The sequence below is a fragment of the Chironomus tepperi genome, unplaced genomic scaffold (assembly GCF_022539635.2).
Source record: "Chironomus tepperi strain 1889 unplaced genomic scaffold, CSIRO-AGI_Ctep_v1 contig_73, whole genome shotgun sequence".
Classification (NCBI taxonomy): Eukaryota; Metazoa; Arthropoda; class Insecta; order Diptera; family Chironomidae; genus Chironomus; species Chironomus tepperi.
Window position 1 is genome coordinate 1,738,434 of NW_027226195.1, and position 26,529 is coordinate 1,764,962.

Here is a 26,529-nt window from a genome sequence, read left to right on the forward strand (position 1 = left end):
TGCAATTTTGGACAAACTTTACTAAAAAACCGATTAAAATTTGCATAGATTTTTTTTTCTGCTGACACTTGTGAAGTATAACATTTCATACAAATTTCAATCAGTTCTTATCACACTTTGGCAAACTCAATTTGACATCAATCTCTACTCAAATGCCTTCCTTTGATCTCATAAGTCAATGCACACCATAAAAAAGTATCATCGTCTACTTCAAAGACTCAATGTCATATCAATCAATCCTATAAATAGACCTGCTGTGATATCGACTGATTTCCTTTGTACAAAATAAATGATTTCTTGGAATCGGACAGACCCAAATTTGTTACTAATTGATAAAAATAAACATTTGGTTCCATCAAATGTTGTTCACAAGAAGTTAAATGACATGTTGACAATGAAAAGGACATAAAAGCACAGAACAACTAAGAAAAAACTTTTGACATTGGACATACGTGTTGCTCACAGCTGCTATTCTGTACTGACAATGACTAGTCTCGATGATGTAGACACAAAACTGAGAGAGAATCTGTGACATTGAATGAGAGGAATAAACAAGGCGCATGTTCTATGGAAATATTGTTTATGATTATTAAGCATCAACACGTGTCTTTGGCATTGAAGTGCTGAACTTTCACATCTCAAATCAACAGCAACCAAATTGTGAAAATGTTTCAGGATAAATATTTACAAATTGATGGAAAAACATAAAAATAAAAGTTTTTCATTTTCAGTTCCGTTTGAACTTGTCATTGTTTATCTTTGATTTTTTTTTTGCTTTGTTTATAACTCATTTGGAATTTTTGATGATTTAATGAGCATTTGGAAATATTTTTTTTGATCTTATTTACTCATCACATAAATCATAGGATTATTTTGTGGGGCCATGATGTTCAATGGATTTTTTTGGTTTATCATTGGCTTAAATAATGTTACTTTGACTTTTTCCCAAGTGGATTCAAACGGATAGAAATATGTTAAAACTAGACATAACTGGACGACAATGACAAGTGAACATTAAGGTTCGAAGTTTACTCGAATTTTGTATAGAAAAGTAAACTCGACTCAATACAATGAAGACCTTGAGCTATGCTTGTCATTAACTACAACAGTTAGATAAGTGACATTGTGGAGTAATCAGTAAAGCACTTGGATCAAATTTGATGTGGTTACTCGAAAGTCATCGGTTCGAATCACAGCCATTTCCAAAAGTTTAGATACGTTGACTGCTTAATGTTTGAGATAAAGGCTCAATGTTTGACGAAGTTGGAACTCTGGGAAATGTTGGATTTTAGAAACGGGTCAGGAACATGAAGTTATAGAAGGAACAAATTGGAAAAATAGCTACCAGATTACTTTACGAAAGAAACATAGATAGAACTTATTAAGAAATCTAATGGAAATTGACAATTTGAATTTTAACGGATTCATTAAATTTAAAAACTATTTGTGGTGGGATAGTTGAGATAATATATAACAGGAATACGTTCAGTTGTTGTTAACATTTTTCATAAAAAAACTTACCTTATTGCCTCAAAAAGAAGCATCTAAATATTCTTTTAATCATCAATGAAATCAAAAGATTAAGGGATTGCCAAGTCATATTCATATTTGCTGAATAATTGGCCTCTGAGGAGGAAAAAGGTCAATTTTTGAATTTTGATTACATGAAACACATTGTACAGACTTTTCTTTGTGTTAGCTTGACTTCAAACAGTAATGTCTTAGTCGAAAATATTGATACAAAGAAGTGTGTTCGATCTTTAAACAATTTTCACATTCCCGAATGGAGGAAAATAACCTTTAACCAGTTATAGTCCAGTTGAAGTCAAGTTCTGACATATTTTAGTCCACTAGGGATTGAAATGAAATGAAATGATGAGTTCCAGTCGAATCTTTAAGTATTTTTTAGTCGTTTAGTCATCTTCGATATTATCAAGCATAATTTAGCATGTCAACAAGTATTAATAGTCTCTAAAATCACAAGCTAAGCATTGAAATATTCTATTACAAAGGCTTTTCAAAATAAATTCAAAAAATAGATTCAAAAGAATCAACTAGAAATCAATATTTTGCAGTCCTTTACAGCACCCTTTCGCAAGGATTAATCGCTCTTCAGCTTAAGCTTTTTATAGCTTTTTACAGCTCTTCATTTGAAAATTTTATGCAGAATCACAATCAATTTGTTACTAAATATTCAAATGAAAGTATCACTTCCGGTTATCAAGGACATTTGAGCATTTATTATCGAAGGTCAATGCTTTATCTCGAAATTGTTTCTAAAATATTTTTTGTGTCTCAATATTTTGTTGGTTGCGGTTTCATCTTTTGAAACCTTTTTTTACGAATCATGGAGATGAAATGGAATCTTTAAATTCAAGAAGAAATACCACAGCCTGTGAATTTTATTTTGTGACAAAAAGGCCAATTAGAAATTCCACGAGAAATAAATATTTTGGAAATTCCTCATGAATTTTTAAACTAATTTACATCCTAGCTTATTAATGTAGTATTAAAGCATTATCTTTGGGACTAAAAGGGAAGGAGATCAGGATGATTAGGCGTATGCGTGTAGGCTGTAACACAGATCTGTATCAGATATATAAAAAGAGGCTGTATCAAGGACGAGTCGAACGATGGATTCAAACTCGATGAGCAGGGCCGGAGTTGGCAGAACTTTTGGATTCCGCAATCGAGAAGCGCTAGATTGGAGTCTTGCCAATTCTAGGCTAGGTTATTAGAAGCAATTGATCACGTGGACAGCTAAGGAACTCATGCATAGAAGCTGTCAATCGAGTTAGTGATATTGGAAATAACAGACAAAATTCAACTTTAGAATCAGCTTAAGGTCCCATCAGAGGGAGGCCATGGAACACAATCGATCCAAATGACCTGCAATCTTCCAGATAGTTTCTGTCTATTCAGTAAAGTCATGACTATTGATTGTCAAATTCCACAAGGAAAAAGGCGTCCAGGTGCTCCAAGACCTATCATGGCGTAGGACGGTAATGAAGGAATGCTAGTTTGATGGCAAGCTTTGTGATACAGCCAGCAACAGAGTGATATGGAAGGCCTTTTGTAGCAACCTAGGTTCCAAGTCGGAGACTTGTTCTAGTAAGTAAGTAAGTATTGATTAGTATTGATTGTCAAGAATATCTAAATGCTGAGTTTGAGTATGAGTGTCCAAACCCTGAATTATATACCAAAGAGCCTCAATTCACTGTATTAATTGAACATAATGAATTGAAAAAAAAAGATGAATAAATAGGAAAAATAGAATAATAGACTCAATGGAAATCATTTATTATTCTTTACAATAATTGAGAAAATGAAAAGTCAACAAGTGGTTGCTTGAGAATGAAGACTCTTGACTTTTTTTTTGTTCTTTGAATTCAATTAATATCATAATTTTTAAAAAAATCAATTTACATTAAGATAAATGATTTAAGTTTTATTGATTTTTTGTGTGGAATCAATATAAAATAAATTGATCCGAAAGGCAAACGGGGCTAAGAAAGGAACCTGTAGACACCAGGCTGGCGGGGCTGTGCTCGAGAAGCACAGTGCTACGAATGACAATAATAGTCACAAAAATGGGTTTAAATCAGTCGTCACAGTGCCATCAGAGCAACTTTGAGTCTCACCATTAATACGGATGTAGCGGTTCCTTAACGAACACGTAGTGCAAATTGAGGAGTTTAATGAATCTGACTCCACGACAGTTACACCAGCTTTTCCACACCGTATGTCTTTTTGAGGTAGTTCAATATTTTAGTTCCAAAACTCTCATTTTTTGGGTTTCGGGAATTGTTTATGTAACAAAGTATTTGCTGAAAAAGTGACAATGTCGTAGGATACAACCTGATCTATAGGGTATCGCTACATCATCGGAACCCGAATTGTCTGGCAACATGTCGTAGGATGATTCTAAGAGAATGTCAGTTAGATACAAAAACGGATAATTTGTGTAAACTTTATGATGAGGCCAGCAATAGAATCAAATGAAAAACCTAATTTAGTTATCTAGGTTCCACATCGGAGCATGGCTCCAGTAAGTAATTAAGTGAAGTTGCCCTAATGACACCATGTTGGCCGTTTTCGGTCCATTTTCATGGCGAATTTTAAATATTTAAAAAATAATTATTAAAGCCACAACTGACCATAACTACGCAAATAATAATTTTATAATATTTTTCAGACATACGCACGATAAATTTTTAATTAATTTCCATCCAATTCATTTGTTTACGCAATTGTTTTCTCAGAGATAGCTCAATTATGGTCCAGCATTACATTACGTAAACACAATATGAACCACATGGAACAATAAAATCACAGCATTCGCAAAAAAAAAAGTAATTTTCTTTTGTTATGCATAAAAAGAAGCATAAAATTGCTGATTGACACATTCAAGCAACAAGTGGAAATGACAAATTTTAATTGATAATTTTCTCAGCAGTGGATATTGATAATTGAATTAAATAATTGGTAATTCTAGATTCATCTGTATGTGATGGATTAATTGAGGACATATCTTCATGGACAATAAGGAACATTCGAGATTGACGCAAGTAAATGGACAAACAGCTTCACGTGGCCAAAGCCATAAAGTCAATTCATTGTGACACATGGACATGTGGTTGTGGATGAAAACGTGAATGCGGTTACTTTGTATCTTAACAAAAAAGAAGCTGCTTTTGTTCTTGAATCCTTTTTAATTCAAGGATTAAAATAAATTTTTAGTTGCAGATTTTAATTGGAAAAATTTTTTCGAATAAAATTCACGTTTTTACAACTTGAACTAGTTTTTCATAGGATTTACACAATATAAAGGACTTCTTTTTGATTAAGAAATCATTGCTGTGAACGTGTTGAGGTATTTGTGGAGGTAAATCATGCAGAATTGATGAATGTGGCACAAAAGGGTGTCATGAAAGTTTATTTGCATTTTATTGGGAAGTTAGTGCTCTAATGGACAAGTTACTGACTTATTTTGAGTTATTACATAGCCATGATTATAAGATACTTGAGTATTGTGTTTAAAAGCCTTGAAAGTTGATGAAAAACCATGAAAAATCACAAAATACAAATTTCAATCAACAATTTCTCGAATATTCACATTAATACTAGGAATATTTTAGGATAAACCATCAACGGCTATAATTAATCCATCTTTTGACTGATTTTGACAGTCAACAACCCATTTAAAACCTCTCAAGTCAATCATTTTAACAAATTTACAACAATATCAATCAATAACTGACTTTCAAAAATTCAAAATTTGCTAACGGTTAAAATATATTCAAAAGTAGTTTCAAAAACTCACCACGAGATGGCATTGCTCACCACAATTTGAGCAACGGGTCATTTTTCAAAATTCGAACTGCTTGTAATTGACATTAGTATCGAATTGATATTGATGAATTACAGTAACATGAAGTTCATTAAGCCTTTTCAGAATCTCCATACTTGCTCTCAGCTTTAACGACAATCTAAAATTTAAACTGAATTAGCTGCGTACCCACAAAGTCCAACGATTTTTGAAAATTTAAAATCCTCTATTTAAAAGTGCGCGAGTTAAACTTACAGAACATTATGGACGTTATACAAAATCCGTGAATTCTCAAGCTTCTCAAGATGATCCTAAGAATAGCTCCCTCCAGGCTGAATCATTTTCAAATCACCGACTATCTTCATTCTCAAAACATCCAAACGGTCATTTAAAATTCAAATACACAATCACACACCGAAGTCTTATTTTTACTCGTTCAAAACAATTTTATTTAATTAAATGAGAACTACACGATGATCTTCAGAAGAGTCGCTCTTGGATTAAGCGGTGGTGTCGACAGTGCTGTTTCCGCCTATTTGTTGAAGCAAAAAGGCTTTGATGTTTGTGGAATATATGTAAGTAGAAAAAATTGTGCAAAACATTGTTTACTTTGATTAAATTAAATTTTAGATGAAGAATTGGGATGATCGTGATGAAAGAGGATATTGTTCTAGTGACAGAGAGCTTGAGGATGCACAGTTCGTAGCTGACAGACTGAAAATTCCATTAAAGGAAGTGAATTTTGTGAAAGAATATTGGAATGACATTTTCACGTAAGTTTTGTGAATTTTACTGGATCTGATCAAGTTTTCATTGACTTTTCACACAGAAATTTCATCAGAGAATACGAGGAAGGAATCACACCAAATCCAGACGTTTTATGCAATAGAATAATTAAGTTTGATTTATTCTACAAAGCAGCTATTGACAAATTTGGATGTGATGCAATTGCTACCGGCCATTATGCAAGATCATCATTTGGAAGCTTCCTTGAGCAATATGATGGACACAAAAATGTCAAATTACTAGAAGCTATCGATACATTCAAGGATCAGACATTCTTCTTATCACAAGTGCCGCAACAAGCCTTAAAGAAGTGCATGTTCCCTGTTGGAACCTTGACAAAAAGTCAAGTTAAGGAAATTGCTAGTCAAATTGGACTTAAGAACATTGCCAAGAAGATTGAGTCAACAGGACTTTGTTTCGTCGGCAAAAGGACATTTCAGTCATTCATAGCTGAATTTATTGACGATAAGCCAGGACAATTTGTAGATATTGACACAGGAAAAGTGATTGGAGAACATCGAGGAATTCATCATTGGACATTAGGACAGAGAACGAGACTGTGGGGATTGAAAGGATATTTTGTGTATAAGAAAGATCCAGTGACAAGAATTGTAAGTTTTCTGCTGTAAATTAGGGATAAAATCTTAAAATTCACATTATTCTTCCAGATTTATGCAGCACCAGGCACAGATCATCATCTTCTATGGAGTGACATATTCTACACAGAACATCCATTCTGGATCCGAGAGAATCCATTCAGCAACCAGAACATCCTCAAATGTGAATTCAGATTCCAGCACACAAAGCCCAAAGTCAACTGCACAATCTACAAAGCAAATGACAAAGGTGACAAGCTGCTTATTAAACTAGACGAACCATTAAGATCAATCACACCTGGCCAGTATGCTGTTCTTTATAAAGACGGCGAATGTCTCGGGAGTTCAAGAATAACAGATGCAGGAACAGGTCCAATGAATATTCAGCATGAAAATAGTAATCAAATTAATGAAGTTGTGAATGAAAGACGAGCTCAAATAAATTAGAATAATAAGGGAATTAGAAGAATTGGGAAGAAAAGTTTATCGACGATGAAATTTCAGATATAGGCTACAAGGTAAGCTGAATTTATTTGAAGTTTATTCCAGATCTCTTCCTTTTTGAGATGTTGTCAACCAGACTGCGTTGAGTCGTGGATTTATTTTCGTTCTGTAATCTTCATTCTTAAAGGCAATTAAGTTTCAATCGAATTTAGTTAAATTTGAACTTATTCATCTAAATAGGCTTGAGCTTACACTTTATTAAAACGTTCGTTTGAGATTTGAATAATATTTATTGTACATAGATGACATCCCCTTTTCATACAAGGAGTTCCTAACTGCATTTACATCCAGTCACAATTACAAAACATTGGAAAATTTCAATTTCTAGACAGATTTTGCAAAATTTTGTCATAATTTATTGCAAATTTTACCAATTCCTGCGTTGCGATTCTAAATAAAATTTAAAAAGGTTTAGAAAATTAATTAATTTTTCAACTTTTACTATACTGCTGATACTTACTTACTTACTGGAACCATGCTCCGATGTGGAGCCTAGGTTTCTACAAAAGGCTTTCCATCTGACTCTGTTGCTGGCCTTATCAAAAAGTTTGTACAAATTCTCCGTTTTTGCATCTAACTGACATTCTTTTAAAACCGTCCTACGCCATGTTGCTTTTGGAGCTCCAGGACGTCTTTTCCCTTGTGGATTCCATCCTAGGGCTGTAACTTGTGTTTCTTCTCCAGCGTTGACATTTTCTAATGCGTTGCGCTTCCGAAGTGTATGACCTATCCAGCCATACTTTCGCATGATGATCTCACGATTATTGTCCTCTTATGCAGCTCTTTTCAATAAAACGCTATTTGATGGCCAGTCTTCTGGATTCCCATTCCACCAAATTCGAAGAATTCTCCTGTAGCAGCTGTTGACAAACACTCTAAGTTTTTGCTGGATTTCTTTGGTTACAAGCCAAGTGCTGATATGGATTTATTAACAGTAAACTCTAAATATATAAGAATCAAACGATTTAAGACAAGATTTTAAATAATTCTACACATTTGTTATTTAAAAATTATTTTAATTAATTTAAATTCTTCAGATTATTTACTTGATCTTCCTCGGTGAACATGGCATGTCTTAGATACTGTTCATAGAATTTGATTAATTTTTAACCCAATATTTTACAAATTCCCAAAGATTATCATTAAATCTTTCTAAAACCTTCAATTTTAAAATCCCAACAATCAAAATTCAATTTCAAAACACTTAAAAAATTCAAAAATAAAAACAATTGAAAATCCTCAAATAAAAAGAAAAAAAAAATTTCCTTAAAAAGGGCGGAGTCGCAAGGAAAAATAAAAAAATTTCCCACAATAAATTATCCTTCGAGATATGAAAAAAAAAATCCTCGCTTTTCCATTCGAAGAAACAAAAACAAAACAAAACGCAAGTAAAAAGATTCTGGTATGAAAAACAAACAACATTCGTAGTAATCCACGTGCTATCATCACATTCTGCGCACACTCGTTGCAATTTCATGTCCTTTAACATGCCCGAAGTGTCAGAAGGTTGCGTTTTACACTCAACGAATCAAAAGTTTTTGTTCTATTTATGGTTAAAATGAAAATTTCTTCAATTAGTTGAACTTAAACGATCGCGACGAAAAGACGTTCTTTTCGGTAGTGACCAAAAATAGCGTCAAAAAAATGTGGATTAAAAATAATTTTATGTTAAAGAGGATTAAAAATAACTTTTCCAAGTGAATAGACTGAATGAGATTTAATTCCTTTTGTCGGGTACGAAAAGGAACTAAAAAAAAATCACGTGAAAAAGCCCGTAATGCAATTAACACAAAATGATACAATTACAAGCATATAAACAAATCGTGCATTCATGACACACAAATATTGAGTTAAAAGACATTACGCCGCTAATTTTTTTACTCTCACTAACTCTCTCTTTCTCTTTTCCCTGAAATTTAAATGCACCGGCATGTGAGAATTGTAAACAAAAAAATATATATAAAAATTATGTATAAATAAATAAATGGTTTAATTTTTTCCATTTGTGGATGTATGTGTACGACTGTATGTGAATAGTGCGCTGATAATAATAAAAAAAGATGATGATTTCTCATAAATTTGAAAGAGAATTTGTGAGAGAAATGTGAGAGAAGATCGTTGCATAAAATAAAGGTTTTGCCTTGATTGTATTTGAGATTTCTTGTAATATCGCGATTGTGATTTCTTCTTCAATAAGAACTGAGAGAAAGAGAAGATTTTGGTGAAGAGGAATAAACAAGAAAATTTTGTTCTATATATAAAAAAGAGTCGTAGGGCTGACGACTGATGTAAGTTGGATTTGGTTTATGGATTGAAATGAGTTTGGAATTAGTTTTCTTGAAAAGGTAACCAAAAGAAATCTTGAGTGGATGGTTTTGGATATGAATCTTAATCAGGGTCGGTCTCTTGCCGAGATCGACTTCCCGGGTAGTTTCGGTCTTGTTCTAAATGATTTCATGAGGTCGCTCGCTAATGACATCATGTGCTAAAGGGAATAGAATAGAAAAGAACCTGAAAAAGATTTTTGTGATGATTTAAAATTGACTTATTTAGAATTTTTGAATTTCTCCAATTTCTTGATTTTTTCTTAAGATTTAGTGAGTGATCCAAGGAGGGGTCTAAAACCTGTAGTTGAAAATCAAAAAATTGATGTTAATTTAATTGCTTTAATTTCACAAAAATTCAAATAATTCAAAATTAGTGTAGATTAGGTCTAAAATGACCATTTATTGATTGACACCATATAAAAACCTTTAGCTATTCAGATCTTTTGAGATCCAGAGCTGCGCTATGGCGATTCGCGGCTAATGTTTGTTTAACAAAGTTGCCACTCTGGAAAATTTAGAATTAACCAACTAGACAAGAATTTAAAATGAAGCACAAAAAGTCAGAACGAGAGCTATAAGACTACCTTCCACATAAAATATTAACAGAATTGATCTAAAAGTATCACGTTAAGCTAATTGAAGATCGAAACTAGAGCCTAAATCTGTTCGAAACCTAGATTTGAAAATTATATTCAATTGTGTTCTTAAACTAGCTTTAAAGTTCTTTAAAATTCAGATTCATAAATTTGACTTGGTCAACTTTGTATTGATCCCAAACCTGACCCTACTATAAAGCTTTAAATTTTAGCAATTATCAAAAAATTAATAATTTGAAAATTCATATCCAAATTTAAGGTTTTTTTTAACCATTTCTAAAAATATTCTAGAGTTGATTTGAAACTCATAATTGATTTTGCAAAATTTCTAATTCAAATTTTCACAAACTTAAACTACTACAAAATTGCACATTTATCAAGCGATCCACAAACTCATCATCACTAGTTCCTCACCCTCTTCTTCAAAAAAAATTTATTTTTCTTTTACACACAGAAAAAAAAAACTTTTTTTTTCTTGCATTTTCGAAACCCGTTTGGAGTTCAAATATTCATTCATTCATTGTGCTCCCGTCGTTCGGCTCGCGTGGACGGGTTTTTTCGTTGCGGTATCGCAGTTTTTTTTGTGGATAAAAAAAAGAATAAATTTTTTTTTTGGAAAAATAATTTTTAATTTTTGGATTTTCGATCAGTTTGGAATTGAACAATTTTTGGTGAATTCCGAAATTTTTTAAATGTGAAAATTTCGAGAGTTAAGTGACAAGGAACTAATAAAAAAGAATTGAAGGTTGAGGATAATGATTTATTTTTATCATAATATCTTTATCGACTGGAATTGAAAAACTTACAAATGCGATAAGCGTAATTCCTTAGTATTTTGTTTCTGTGTAACGTTAATCGAATTTTTCACGTGCTCGATTCTGTTTTTTGTTTCAATTTTTTATCTTAGATTAATGGAAAATTAATTTTTATCTGAGTGGAAAATTTAATTTTTTAAAGAAGTTTTGACATTTTTAAGATCCGAAAAAACTAGAATTCTCAAGGATCATGTTCTAATTTATTTATTCGCAAAGCAAAGCAAGATCGACGAAATAAATTGAATTCAATTTTCTAGCACGAAATAAATTGCTTGACATCAAACTACATTCCTTCGGATGCAAATTTTCTAATAAAAAACAGAGACTTTGAATGAATAAAAAAATTCTTAATGATCAGTTCGCATGTTTTCGCAATATCTATCAATATTTTGTCAATATCTATTTTAATTTTATTAGAATTTATTCACATATTGAATTTTAGAATTCGACACAGCATAAATTGATAAAAAACAAATTTCAATAAATTCAACTTTCAAGCATGTCAACATCAATTGTGAATTCTTTTTTTGGATCTAGGATTTAATTGATAGAATCTTTTTTTTGCGAAAAAATTACCATTTCAATAAAAAGTCACGTATTGCGAAATTAGTTAGGCTTGAGTGTTGCTTCGGAGAGGATCACTGAATAAATTTTGTAGAGGAATTGAAAATTAACATTTTTTTGAGGTTTTGAAGATTTTTTTTGGATTTTAGAATCTTTTCTGTGCGTTTTGTCAGAGTTGGGAAATTGATTTTTTAAAAAATTTTAAATTTTAAATTTTGATTGTTTTGCAAATTAAAGTAAATTAGATTTGAGAAAATTGTCGAAAAATTTCAAATTTCAAAAATAATGCAAAATTTTCAAAAATTTCAAATTTGTTGGAATTATTTTTTCTGCAAAAATAAAAATTCTTGAGGTGTTTTTATAAATTTTTCTTAAAAAACTATAAATTTTCAAATTGACAAAGGTTTTCAGAGTAAAATTACCATTTTTTATAGTTCAAATTTCAAATTTCACCACCAAAAACAACAATTTTCCCCATTTCTTCCCACAAAATCAACCAAAGAATTTTCTTCCCAATTTTATCTTTCACAAACAGAAAACTTCTAGTTTCTGACACCCCATAAAACATGTGTTCAGGTGATTCGCCAAAACATTTTTGTGCGTGTTGATATTCACGTAGTCAAAATGTCGTCTTTCTCAATAAAAAAAGAAATAAAGAAAGAGTTATTGATACTATCGAGGTCTTAATGATAAGGAATTTAATTGAGCTAATCAGGGGAAATTTTGTTTGCATTGCTAAATTAAGAATTAGAGTTGAGTTAACTGGTTGGAGATTTGGGATGAATTTTCGTGGAGAAAATTATTAAATTTTAGGTTTTTGAAAGATTTTTTGATTTTTTTAAAAATTCCAAATTTTCAAGATTTTAATAATTTTAATGAAATTTTCAAAATTTCCAAATTTTCTTCAAATTTTCAAAAATTTCAATTTTTTTAATGCAATTTTAAAAAATTTCAATTTTTTTGATTGAAATTTCAAGAATTTTTATAAAAACCTAAGTTTTGAAAAATTTTAAAAAATCTGAAAAGTTGATCGACACTTAAATTCCATTTGGGATGAGAACCAATCCAAATCCTACCCTAACCCACCATCTAACACCAACTCTGGCTCTTCCACTCAAATCAATAACAACCATCGCTTTACCAGCTATTTATTTAGTTAACCAAATAATTAAAGAATCAAAGAATTCACAGCTCTCCTAATTTATCGCATTAGCACGTCGTCTAATTTAAATTTCTTACATTTTCAATTTTCAATAATTTTCCACGTGCGGCGACAATTTGTGTTAATTTATTTAAAATACCGAAAACAAGACAATTTTAATGTCCAAAAGGGGAGAAAAAGAGAAACTGAAAATAAATCACGACAAAAACAGTGTTAAAAATGAAAGAAAAAAAAATTTAATGAAAAGTGGAAAAATTTATTTTTCTTTTTTCTAATTCTAGTGTTTATGTCTATCACCAATTGTGTGTGTTGAGAAAAAGAGAAGAAAAAAAAAGAAATAATATAATTAAAAAAGATTAGAGCAGAAGTTTATTGGCCTCGACAAGAAGAAAAAAGTGAAAAAAATTTTCTCAGTGAAAAAAATTCCGAGAAGAAAAAAGATCAAAATTTATCAATCATGGGGTCAAAAAGTCCCCAGCGATTTGGATTCACTAACCGCATTACGGTTGTCGTCACCTTATCCACCCTTATCCTTATTATTGGATTATGCTGTGCTGTTGAGTCGAAGGTAAGTACCAAAAAATTGAAAAAATCTCTTATTTTCTGTGAAAAAATTCAATTTTTATATTTTTTTTTTCGCATGTGTGGTCTTCCCAGTGAATTATTTTTTAGTTCCCTTAATTTTCGTCTGCCGTCTGTCAATTTTTTTTTGTTCCTCAATGCCTACATTGAAAGATAAAAAAAAAAAGAGTTTTTATATTTTTTGTATGAAATCATGCTACACAATTATCATTCGGGGAATGAAGAAGAGCTTCGTCAATTATCAAAAGTTGTTAATTTGTTGGCTGCTCATAAAAATATTATTTTTTTTTACTGCTATCATATGAACTGTTTATGATCAATTTTTGATATGTCCATTAAAGACCCTAAAGTACTTGAATGCGTTATCAAACAATATTTGTTGAAATGTTGTCGTCATGAGCAGCTGTTTGTCAATAACTTTTCATGAAATCAAGGGATTATGTCGTGATGATCGAGAAACTTAATAAATTTTGAGTTCTTGACATGTGTTGTCATAACATTTAGGCACACTGATTTTTTTTTTGCGTGATAATGAAAATCATAAAATTAGCATCGGAATCTGCTTAGTTAAAATTAGAAATCGAGTTTTTCGGACGAGAATTAAAGAGGAAAATTAGAATGGAATCGTCTGGGGTGTAGTCAGGAGGGACACCGGCCCCTCCGAGACGACCCCTCCCCTGGCCCTCCTTCAAGTATAATCATCTAACTTTGCCCCTGAATCGTTGCTCATAAGGAAAATCTGAAGGACCATAAAAACCAAATTAATACGACCGGATACATTTAGCACGCAACCTTTAACTCTCTGTTTTGATCATCCAAGTTTAGAATGAGGTTTTGAGATATTTTTGTTTTGACATTTACTGGTTAAATAGGTTTTTATTATATTTACATGAAATGCTGTTGAAAATGTAAATTTCAATATTGCCATAGGGCTGTTTAATTTTATGTACGGGAATCAATCTTTATGTTCATCCGGTAAACATAAAACTAAAGTTTACAGCATTGAATATTGCCAAATTTATGGTTATGACAACGATAAAGAGTTTATTTAAATTGTTATAAGAGAAATTTTAATTGAAGTTAAGATTATTGGGTGGGAACTACAATTTTTAAGTTGTTAAATTGTGATTTAGTTTAGTATTCTTAAGTTGGATTAAACTGGGTGAAGTTAGATTGAGAAACGGGTCAGGAATTGGAAGTTTAATGGGACTAATAAGGAAGAGAGTTACAATTATGTCTTTAGGATGGAATATTGTCTAAATGGGTCTGAAATAATCATTTCACGCCCAAAGAACATTGAAACGAGAGCCTCAACTTACTCGAAACCTAGATTTGAAAGTTATGCATAATATCCTTGATTTTACATTAATCTAATTCACAATTCAAGCTAATTGTACGTAAAATGTGAGAAATTTCGGAAATTTTGAATGAATTTTGAGATTATTGTCTATAAAACCTTACCAAATTTGAAGAAAAATGCTCAAAAAAGAAAATTTTCGCTTCAAAACTCGTAGATACGATCTTATTTGAAAGTATCCTGAGCTGCTGTACATTTGACATTGTGAAGTGCAAGTTAACAATCCAGAGTGTGTTGCCAATTTATTCTTCATTTGCTGATGCAAATTCTGAATTATAAATAATATTTGTACTTAAAATTATATCCATTTGGGCTTGATTTGGACAATAATTCGATATTTCTATCAACAAAGTAATTCAACAAATTTTCCATTAATTCATCATCAATTAAAGTTTTTATGTTTAAACTCCTTTAAACCACTCTTAACATCATATTCCAACCCATCCCCTCAAAACTAGGTCACACAATTTTAATTCTAATATTTCAATCAATTCTTGAATCATAAAAAAGAAAACGAAAGAAAAAATGTCGATCAGATTTCGCAAGTTGAATGAACCGACAAAGTACTTCTTGTTCCTCACACACAACTTTTAAAAGCATTGTTTTTTTTGATGGTAAAGAGGCCACAAATCAATATTTTTATCAATTAACGATGAAGTAGAAAAAAATAATGCGAAACGCAATCAATAAATTTTTTTAATGATAATAAAAAAAGAGAACTTTAAAACTCAAGAGAAGAGAAAAAAATAATAAAAACTTCGTGACTATATCGTACTGTATAGGAAAAAAAAAAATGTGATCACAGTTTATTTTTAACGCACAACAATGTTTAATGTTAAGATGGCTTAATATTCCATATAGTAACTCAACATGTGAACACCTCACAATTTTTTTTTTCTTTATTTTTTCATCACTTTAAAATAATTTTTTTTTTCTTTTATTTGAGTTTCATGAAGATGAATATTTCTTACGTGTTGTTGATTTTTCCTCAAATTTGTTGATTCCAGCGGTGCGGCTTGAAAAACATGATTCATCTAATGTGGATTTTACTTTTTTGAGAATTTATCTCCAAAAAAAAAAAACTCTTGTCGGTCGATCGTTTTTTGTTGTAATGATGTTAACAGCTTTTCAAGGTCGAACTTGAGCCATGGTCAAGATTGACGAGATTTTATATTTTTTTTTTGGACATTTATTGACATTTTTTCTTCGGAAATTACTTTTCAAAGTTTTCTTTTTTGATTTAAAAAGCTTTAATCTAGCTAGCAACAATTCAAATTTTGCAAAAAAATTTAAAATTCATATAAAATCCACAAGTCAACTCTTATGCTAAACATAACATATTTATCTCTAAACTCGAACATGTCACAATCTTGTGTTCATCTTGCATGTGTGTATAATAAATTTTTTTAAATCATTGACCATTGATAATTAGAATATTATACAAAAAAGAGTCTTTTAAAGCGGATTATCCGGTTGCACGAGGAAAAACATTAGCTTGAATATATTTTTTTTACTGTGTCAAATTTTTTGAATCTGATAAGATATTTAACATCTTGTTTTATAATTCTGAAGACGTTCATTAAAAATACATTTTCTGATTAAGTGTTGAAGGGCAAATTTCATGGCGCCTGGAGGCAAATCGAAATTTATTATTATTTTTCTTTGGTTTTAATCGATCTAACAAGGAATGAGAATGTTCTTTTGGAAACTTATGGGCAGATCTCGAAGTTGACTAGAATTTTGTATGGAGTTGACTTGTCTTGAATCAACTCAAATTTTCTATGGAGTCAAATCGTCTTAAGTCGATTTTTCCATATATGATCCGAGTTGACCATTACACTTCAGTGTAGGCTTCTCCATATTGGAGTCCTGCAAACCCTGTCTTTTACCAATAATTGACAACGTTCTAGAAAATTCTACCATATACATGACTTAATTCTTTTACAACCGCTTCTCCCAGAAATTCACAAACCTAACTTTTCAAAAAATCACGAATACCATAAAAATGAATAGACAATATCCAAACAATATCTATTATTAGCAATGCAGAAAAAAATATTTAACGGAATCAACATGAAGATAAAGTTCGAGATTTTATTTTCGTTTGCTCATATGCAATCATTATGCATACAATATTTTAGAGAACTAAGAGCTGTAGAATAAACATTTTGAAATTTAACAAAAATTTGCCATGCCTTAAAAATAGTCTGCGATAAAAAAAAGTTGAAATAAATTCTTAATAAACAATCAAAATCTTTTATGCAATTTATCAATGCAATTACAAAGTCTAAAAATGATAAGAATTTGCCGTTCCAATTTTTTGATATCTAATGCGTCATATCTCTTACATTCCAAAAATCTATTCATACTAGTCCCAAATAATGTGCTTGTCTTGGTATGAAAGGGGTTTGATTTCATTAATAATAATTTTTCTGTGCAAAATCCAGACACAAAAAAAAAATATGAAATTTGATGCTCTCGTTTTTGAAAGAACTTCACATTCTTGCGGTTTCGATTTCGGTTGGAAGTATGAATCTTTTTTTTTATGTATTTTGCTGAAATATTTGAGAATTCTGACATTGAATTTGTTGGTAGGGAATGCATGTTTTGTAGTTTATGATGCAATAAAGTTTTTAAAACTTTAATTGAAATAATTGGGGCTTCTGGATGGATGTTGGATATGATTTATGGAGTTTGAAATGGAAATGAGAAAGCAGGTGGATTTTGGAGTTTAATTTATTCAAATTTAAAGCTTGTTGAAGTTTTTATTGGACTGGATGTCTAGTTAATGAATAGCTGTTAATGAATAGTTGGTTACTTGATCCAAAATTTGGCTCCAGATCGGCATGACTCTGGCATGGGTAGGCAATCGAAACAACTGACTCACCAGAATCCAACTGACTGACCAAATCCAACTGACCTGAATCAGCAACTGACCAGAATAATTCAGGTCTGGGTTCAGGCTAGGACCAGATTTTTTGGTCAATTAATGACTCTGGTACGGTCCAGCAACTGGCCAGAGTCATGCTTGTTCAGACTGAGACCGGATTTTTGATCGATTAGCCAACTAGTGCTGTTCAAAGTACGAAATCAGACACTAACTGACTCATGAATAGATCGAGCTTGGCGCGGCCTTGCCTTAGAGCTGTAGAGTCTTTCGAGTTGTCCATTAAGACAATCAGTTGAATTTCCATTAAATCTAATGAATCTGCTCAGTATCTGCCGAAGTTTCGACCACCAACTCTGTCCAGAACTCACAAAATAAATGACCACATATTAGACACGCTAAACATCTGAATGATATCGATTGCCATTCGATCTTTAAGCCGATCGTTCAGCTTATTAATTCGTTTAAAAAGTAGCATACAAAGTTTCTCTTTATTATCATCTGCATACATTCTGATACATTTTTATTAATTTGTTAATTTCATACAAAAACTTGTATAAAAGATAAAAATGTGAATCAAATTAACTTTTTTTTTGGTAAACCTCTTAACTGCTTCTAATCTTGAGTATAATTTTTCTTTAGTTCTTGTTCTTCATCACTTCTTTTAAAATTTGTTCTTCTTTTTAGTCATTAAATTATTTTTTTTTTTGAGATCTTTTTCGCTCACAAACTCTTAGAATCTACACATACCCACTGATTATCATACTACACTTGAGTTTCTCCATCATCTTTTTTTAAGCTCTTAAATGAGAAGCATAAAAAAGTGTATTTGCACAATATGTACATGTACAATTTCATTATAACTCGTGGTATTCTAAAAATTGTGAAACCATCTGCGAGACTGCAAAAATATTTAATGGAAAAAGGAGACAAAAAGAAACACTGAAAAGAATTCTTTTCGCTCTTTTTTTTGCATCATTATTTCTCGTTAGATATTTTTAACGCTGCATTGAGGAAATGAGAAATTTGCTGTTGCAAATCGAAGCAGAACAAATTTAAAGGCGTTGATTAGAAAATATGTGAGGAAAAAAAATAAATGCATTTAATTATTGTTATTTTTTTGTGGAGTTATTTTGGAGTTGATATTTGTGAATTTTATGAAGTGTGTCTGGGATTGGATTGAGATGGGTTGATTTGTTTGGCTTTTTTGGTGCAAAATATTGTGTCATTTTGAGGTTATTGAGAACAAAGCGATACTGGCCGGAGTGGACAACTTGACATAATTTCCAGCAAACCTACTGCCGACAAATATCATATTTTATGAACGTTTCTGAGAAAATGTCATTAGTCGACCGTAGGTCTGTAGTTATTAACTAGAAATTATGTGAAGTTGCCTACTTGGGTCATGTCCTAGCAATCTTGAATAATTTGGAAAATTGTATTTTTGATCCTACATCATCAATAGCCAATATGAAATGTATTACTAATTATATGTACAAAAATGAACTGTTTTAGGAAATAACGTTGATAAATGAATATTAACAAGCCATAGAAATGCATCTGCTATGGCAATGTAGCTGATCAGACTGTATTTAGGCTTAATCAAAAACAGTTTCTTGGAACTAGGGAACTAGGGAGTCTTGAGAAGACCTGTTTACAATTATATACTTATTTTGCTTGCTGTAGAGATCAAGTGTGATCTATGGTCTTTCTTAGATGATGTCGAGAATACCCAGCTTGACTATTGCTTGCAAATTTACAAAATCGAATGTTAAGCTGTCTCTACAGAGAGATATAGCCTAAATGACAGTTTCATTTTATGTGCTATTTGGTCACTTTCGTGATATTTTGCCATCTGCAAAGTCACACTCAAAGACTATTAAATGTAACATCTACAAGTCTCCTTTTAAAGTCATATCCCAAATATCATCTCTAAAATTAAGTTATTCAACATCCTCAAACAATAAATGACCAAAAAAAAAAAATATCCACACAACTTGCACTTTCAATGCCATTAAACTCTTCAAATTATATAACTAATGATAATAATATTTTTTAATATCATGTAGCACCCACTTGAATTCCTTATTTTTTTATACCGTTCAACAGCCGTTTATGACCATAATAAAAATTTCGCGTCACACACAAAAACTGGAATAGATAATTTTTCAAAACGCAATAAATAAGCAATTTACCCACTGCATGGTAAGCTAATTAATTAGCATCTCCATCCACAAAGAAGATTAAAAGAAAATAAAAATATGATTAATTTCTTTATGATTTATGAGCGGTGATGAGTTTTCTTAGAACAGAACATGTATGCATATTCACAAGTCATTTCTCGAATATTCATTCTTTTTTTTAATTCTACATAATTTTTTTTGGTGTGTTTTAAGTCTGCAATTAAAAAATATGCACGATTAAAAAGCAGAAATCAAAAATTTGTTTTTCGAGCATGTGATGTTGACACATGGGCAGATTTCTTTCATGAATTTGTTATTTTTTTGTTATTTTTCCAGTCTTCGTTTCACTCATCAGCACTCTTTTCTTAAAAATTCTTTTAATTAAATGTTTTTTCAATATTAATTTTCATATCAAGAATAAAAAGAAATTCTTAAAATCTTGAAAAATATCATTCAACGGATATCCCATACCGTGAGTTTTGATTATGACTTATAAGATTCATTTTTGTAAGCAATTTTTTCACATTAGACTGCAAAAAATTTGAATATGAAATTGTGCACAACAATTTCGCCATAGGCAGTCAGTCGAACGAATTTGAACGAAAAATTATGCGGACATCCGTGGCGATCTTTCATCTGATCTCGCACAAGCTGAAATGTAAAAATTTTTCTTAATGTACGTGAAAAATTGACCTAAAGGAAGAGGAATTCAAGGTATGAAATTAAGGTTGAAATGTCTGGGTCTTGCGCTTAATTTTTCAATCATATTCTCATATTTATGACGTTTTTGGCATTGAAATGGAAGAAATTAGAACAAATGTTTCATGTTTACTAATGTAAGGTAACACATTGTATTTTATAATTGAGGAATAAAGTTGTTTGCGGTGAAATTAATTCAGGGAAGGAATAAATTAAAGAATGTTTTTATAGCAATGACAGTTTTTGTAACGGTTGTTCGAAGTAGATGCTTAGAGGCTATTTTTATTCGAATATAAGTTAAGATTCTCTGTTTGTGTGAGGCTCATTTATAGCTTTTTGATCGTTGGGTACTAGAGTATAGCAAAGAATATAGTAAATTATGAGGAATAGTGCCTGTGGTTCAACTTACTTACTATACTTTTCCTGTCGTTTAGATCGGCTGTGATTCATTGTGTGTCTTAGTTGACGTCCAAAACTGACTCTGCCAGTGGCTGTCCTTTGCCAATTACTAATACCAAATGCTACTCTGTCTCTGTGATTTACCTTTAGTCCAGAAAAGCACTAGTTGTTCAAAAGATCTTAAATTCAGCACCATACAAGGATCAAGCCGGTCTGGATTCGGTCAACGATCAGACCAGCTTGATCCGTGTCTGGGGCCGGATCTGAAATGGTGCTTTAAACCAGATCTGGCACCTATTTAGAGTCACGATAGCCTATAGCTTAATGTTTTATCGATTAACCGTTTAGCGTCAGTTTTGTATTTATCTGTTGACTCATAATCTGCGAAAGATTTGCTACTAAATACCCCAAAACATGCACTTGATTAAAAACCTAATAAACTCAGCATTACTTCTAGCAATGAATCGTGTATGCGTTTTTGTGTACTCAAACTAGATCAATTATTGAACTCACAACCTTTCGCACTTAAGGTCAACGCTCTTTCCACTTAGTCATTGCTAGAAACTCTAAATTAAATAGAAATAAATTCAAAAATAGAAAAGAAATATATTCATAAACAAACCCAATTTCCAATTGATTAATGATTATTTATTTTTATAACCAAAAGATTTAAAATTCTTCCCGCAAAAATCGAGAGTGTGAAAATAATGTGAACTAAATCCATCCAATTTATAGATGTTTAGATTTGTTCGAAAAATTAAAATCCCGGAAGTTTATATTGCAGAGAAGAATTTCTGGAGATTTGCAAAAGATCGTTAAGAAAAATTGCCCATAATTCAGCATATATAAACATTCCATAAATATTTCCTCACAAAATTCTCGAAATTTTTTCTTATAGTAGTTTGCTCGAATTGATAGAGTTATAATCTCATTCATTACAATAATAAAAATATTTTTGAAATAATAAAAAAAAAGAGTTTTTTAAAAAACCAAAACAAAATCTCATAAATCGAAGCTAATTTAATGACATGTATAAGCAGGCTATAATGTGTGTTCCTAAACATGGGTCTCTATTAAATTTTATGGATTTTTGGGGATCGTTTGGAGGTTAAGTAATGATTAGGGGGTAAAGGGGGATAGTTGGTTCATGATTTTGATACAATGCGCTAGGGCAGGGAGATGGGGTCTAAAAACCAGAGCTCGAAGTCGACTTGAATGTTGTATGGAGTCGAGTCATCTTTAGTCGACTTTTCCATACAATTTACAAGTCGGCTTTGAGTTCTGCTTCGATTTTGTATTAAGTTGAGTCGACTAGAGTCGTCTTTTCCATAAAAACCTAAGTCGAGCTTTGCTGTATGGAATTGAGTCAACTTTTTCATAAAAAGTCCAAGTCGACTTCGAGTTCTGCTTAGTTTTTGTTCGGAGTCGACTTTTCCAGTCAAAATTCAAGTCGACATTGATCACTGCTATGTTGAATCGAGACGACTAGAATACACTGTTCCATTTAAAATTCAAGTCGGATCCGATCTCTGCAGAAAACAGCATTTTTACCATCACTTAACTTCCATATGTTCCCCAAATTTATGTGACATAATCGGATTTTAGTATTCAAACTCCAACAAAAAGGCGAAAATAATGAGAAAATCATTTCGATTAATTTATAACATAATGTGGATATTTGAAATTAATATTTGAGCAAATCAAAGAAAAATCTTTTAAAAATTTGAAAATGACTTAATAATCCAACATTTATGAGCAATAACTACCTATAAATAAATTCATATAAAGTCAAGAAACTGGAGCAAAAGAAGAAAAAGTTTTTTTTGTTGTAACTTATCTTATCGTTCCGTACCTTACCGTACAAATAAATACATGCCTATTACTTCAAAAAAATAAAACAGAATGGAACAAAATATATATTGGAAATAATGACAAGCAGATTAAAGGAATATTTGGAAATGAGACATTGATAAATAAATGAGAGAAAAAAATTACCTTCCACATACACAAAAACAAAAAAAAAAAACAGTCAACAAGAACAAGAAGAAAGCCGAAAGGCCGTTTGTAGCAATTGTTATCAGTCAAAACCGTGGAAAAAAAAATAACAAAATTATATTTATATCATGAAAGGTTTGTGGGACCTTTGGATCAATTAGATATTAACCTACAAAAATTAATCCCACTTTTTGTTTTAAACTATTATCTTTTGTGCATGACATAAGCCTTAAAAATTAGCAACTACAAACTTAACTAAAGATTCATTACTTTTTGGCTATCAATTGATACTAGTCTCTTTTATTTCTTATCAGTTGTGACACACATTCCAAAATACAAAGCAAGAAAAAAAAATAAAATAAAAAAATATCGATTGAACATCAAAAAGTTGTACGAGAATGAGCATTACATCATACTAGAAGCCATAGTTATCGATTGAAAAAATTGTCGAGCGGCAAAAATGTGTTTCTTTAGTGCAACATGCTTTTTAATATCTTTGGCATAGAATGCAACTCTCATAAATTATATTTCAATCTCCTACTGTGATAATGAATATTTTATCCATAATATGAGAATAATATTAGATGCAATTTTATTATATATGTACAATTATGTCGAGTCACGAGTAAACGATCATTGAATGTAAATAAATATAAGGAAAATTTATATGGAGGTGGAAGACAATGGGAAAAATGTCAATTGTTGGACATTAAAGATGGGAAGATTTTATAGAGAATAGATAAGAGTTGGTGAAGATGTAAGAGATTTCTGGAAAAATAAGGGGTATGGCACTGATGTTGTGGTTGTTCTGATGATTGAGTTACTTGGTTGATATTGCTTTAAATTGCTTAATTTTGTAATGAAAGTCAAATGCTTAGTTGTTATTTCCTTACTAGATATTTACCTACTTTTCGGTCATATTATGTTCTATTCCAAAATACACTTCTTAATTATTGAACATGAGTATGTTTCCGGAAAGCACGCACCGTAGAATTGCCCAAAATTGACTTGACTCTTCATTTGAAAGGCTCTTCATTTGACTCTGTTGCTGGTTATGTCTTCTAATTTTAGCAAATCTCGGAAAGTCCGACTAGGTTTTGAATTGATGTTAACTTCATGCTTAATTTCTCTTGAGTCTGATTTTACGATTCAGGATTAGTTCTACTCATGATTCTCGGTATAATGTCAAACGATGGTGTGTCCATAAGCTCAAGAGTCATAGGATCGTGAGATAATCTAATCAAACTATAGAAGACACAATCTTCTGAAACACCAAGCTTAACTACACAGTTAGTCCACGAACATTCTAATTTTAAACTCTAAATTCTTTGTTGACAACAAACTAGCACATAAATTAATTAAAAATTAAGAATATTTCCATAAAATAATCATTATCAATCTCAATAAAAACCTCAAACATCAAAGAAGAATTTCTCCAGGATGTCATTATCACAAAATCTAATATGAATTTCATTGATTTTTATAGATAATCCTTAACTTCCCGAAAATTCAGATGCTACCGCCTTTTCACAAAACATAAATCACATTTTTTATGGGCTTCTTTTAATTAATATTTTTCTAAAATGACAAATAAATTTGAATTTTTATTGCTTTTTTTTGCTCCTCATGATTTTTTTTTTTATTTTTCTATTCGGGAAAAAAGATTAAATAAAAAATGAATTAGATTGTTGTGCTAAAACACGTTCTTCTGTTGATACTTTGTGTGTGACAAAATGTCGATTTTTTATCGATAATTTACATTCGATTCGTATCGCATGTTGTTTGCATGGTTTTAAGTTTTGGGATTGTTGTTTATTTTCTAAGTAAAATGACTGAAATTTGAGCGATAAGGCAAATTATTCTTGTGTAAATTTGTCGCTAATTTAAAAATATTACTTCTATGCACTTTTCTTATCATTTTTGACATCGCATCTGTTCAAAGATCCAAAAAGAGTCTGACAAATGCCGCCTCAGACGCACCATATGTACACGTTACTTAATCAATGAAATTTGATACTCTTTACAATAAAGTTCAACATCTTCCTTCACATCTCACATGATTAACATCATCCAAAACTTTAAATTAGACAGTAATCGAGATACCGGTAATCATCTATCGCATCGCTGACTCAAGTCTCTTTAAATTTATCTACATTGATTTAATATATACCATATGGTTTCCATAGTGGTAGTCTCTTTGCTTTAGAAACCTGTTGTAAAGCTACCGTACTAATCATTTGGCATGCTTAGAATTTATTGCTCAAGAAACTATTTTTCATGTATTAAAAGCGATGTTCCTAGAGTAGAAGATTTATAAAAGTATTGCTGATTAATATCTGTAGATTTATTGCTGATTTATTCTGCGAAAATAGGAGTTCCGAACAGGAAAGGCGTACTGCTGATTTGGTGCCGAATTCGGATTCGGACTTGGAATCATATCAGAGTCATGTTGGTCTTGTACCAAAGTTTGGGTTGATTAACAGATTTTTGCTATTCGGGAGCGTTTTAAGAGGATTTAAGTATCAATTTTTGGAAGTGGATTTTGGTATTCTATTCTTTTTGAGTATCTGACCCTCACAGACAATGTGAATGTTCATATGATAGGTTTAAATTGCGTTTAAATGCTGCAATAGGGTTCAAATCTGTTAACTGATGAGTTTAATCTTATTGATCAATGAGGATCATCAAATCATTGTTGAACGATCTCTAGTAACTCGCCAGTATGAGCCACATGTCCAGCCGTTTTCCATATTCTTAGAATTTATTAGCTATATCTCCATCATTCATTTCCTACTGCCTCTATGTCACCCACAAAGAACTAATAAATAATAAAAAAATTCACATTTGGAATCGATTTTCATATTTTGTTTAAAACCTAACATGTGACATAATACACTACAGATATGACGACTTATGAGAACAAAATTACATCATTTGTAGGTCATATTTTCATTCTTAAGTGCTCATATTTAACAGAACTTGAAGCTTACTCACAACTTGAACTAATTCATAGGCCCTTTTGACTTCTTAATCAGCTTATAGGCATTAAAAACTTGAAATATAATTTAAATGTTGACTGCAATTTATTTGACTCTAGTCGTAATGTTATTCATTTGAAAATTATCGCCACAGGGAAGCTCCTAATTGTGCTTCGTAATTTTTTTGCTCCTTTATTTATCGCTTTTACTGTACAATCGCTCGAAATTGATACACAATTAAGTCATTCTTTTTATTTATCATCTCCATTCCTTTCATGTTTCATGTTTATCCAACATTGCTGCCTTATTTTTTTGTTGTTCCTCAATAATCGGTTCACAATTTAATGTAAACAAGACAAAAAATGCGAAGCACAATGAATGTGCCTCTCTAATCTTAGTTAAATGGATAATATGTATGATGAAGAATCGGAGATGGAAGGAATAAAAAAAATAAAAGCTAAACAACGTTAAGAAATAAATCACGGCGGCATTAGATTTCAGACTTAAGAAAAAAAAATGAGAAAGACGATTTTTTTTGCTCTGCTTTGGAAATTCATAAGAGGAACAAGTTGTGATGTTGGATGTGAGTTTTTTTAGGGGTGTGAAGAAGCGCTTTTGAGGGGATGTTGGGGGACTTGGTTACATAATGGAACCAGGGTCTTATGTGGAGCTTAGGTTGCAATAAAATGTTCTCCATCTGACTTTATTGCTGGCTCTGTCAACTAGTTTGTACAAATTCTATTTATACACATTCAGCTGAATCCTGGCTC

At 31.3% G+C, this 26,529-nt stretch overlaps 2 protein-coding genes across 23 annotated transcripts in view; both read left to right on the forward strand.

Moving 5' to 3' along the window:
- Positions 1–5,712: 5,712 nt before the first annotated feature.
- On the forward strand, positions 5,713–7,174 carry LOC139100946 (mitochondrial tRNA-specific 2-thiouridylase 1). Its single transcript, XM_070653733.1, has 4 exons — positions 5,713–5,904; positions 5,960–6,102; positions 6,159–6,726; positions 6,784–7,174. Exons 1-4 carry the CDS (start codon positions 5,803–5,805, stop codon positions 7,156–7,158), a joined length of 1,188 nt encoding a protein of 395 aa, XP_070509834.1. The 5' UTR covers positions 5,713–5,802; the 3' UTR covers positions 7,159–7,174.
- A 3,499-nt stretch (positions 7,175–10,673) lies between these two features.
- The window catches only part of trol (terribly reduced optic lobes), a 188,114-nt gene continuing 172,258 nt past the window's right edge, over positions 10,674–26,529 (forward strand). For 21 of the 22 annotated variants that reach the window (XM_070653798.1, XM_070653782.1, XM_070653783.1 and 18 more), the window contains exons 1-2: positions 10,674–10,883; positions 12,961–13,247. In XM_070653798.1, the coding sequence (XP_070509899.1) occupies positions 13,137–13,247 (111 nt within the window). In that variant the 5' untranslated portion in view covers positions 10,674–10,883; positions 12,961–13,136. Of the gene's footprint in view, positions 10,884–12,960; positions 13,248–22,093; positions 22,098–26,529 lie in introns of those variants that run through there. The other variant, XM_070653801.1, reaches the window with a different exon arrangement.

Excerpts from the sequence above, each read along its gene's own strand:
- LOC139100946 (XM_070653733.1), top strand. The coding sequence starts at position 5,803 with ATGATCTTCAGAAGAGTCGCTCTTGGATTAAGCGGTGGTGTCGACAGT. Across the intron at positions 5,905-5,959 it reads TTGATGTTTGTGGAATATAT|ATGAAGAATTGGGATGATCG; the intron begins GTAAGTAGAAAA and ends ATTAAATTTTAG. Across the intron at positions 6,727-6,783 it reads AAGATCCAGTGACAAGAATT|ATTTATGCAGCACCAGGCAC; the intron begins GTAAGTTTTCTG and ends TTATTCTTCCAG.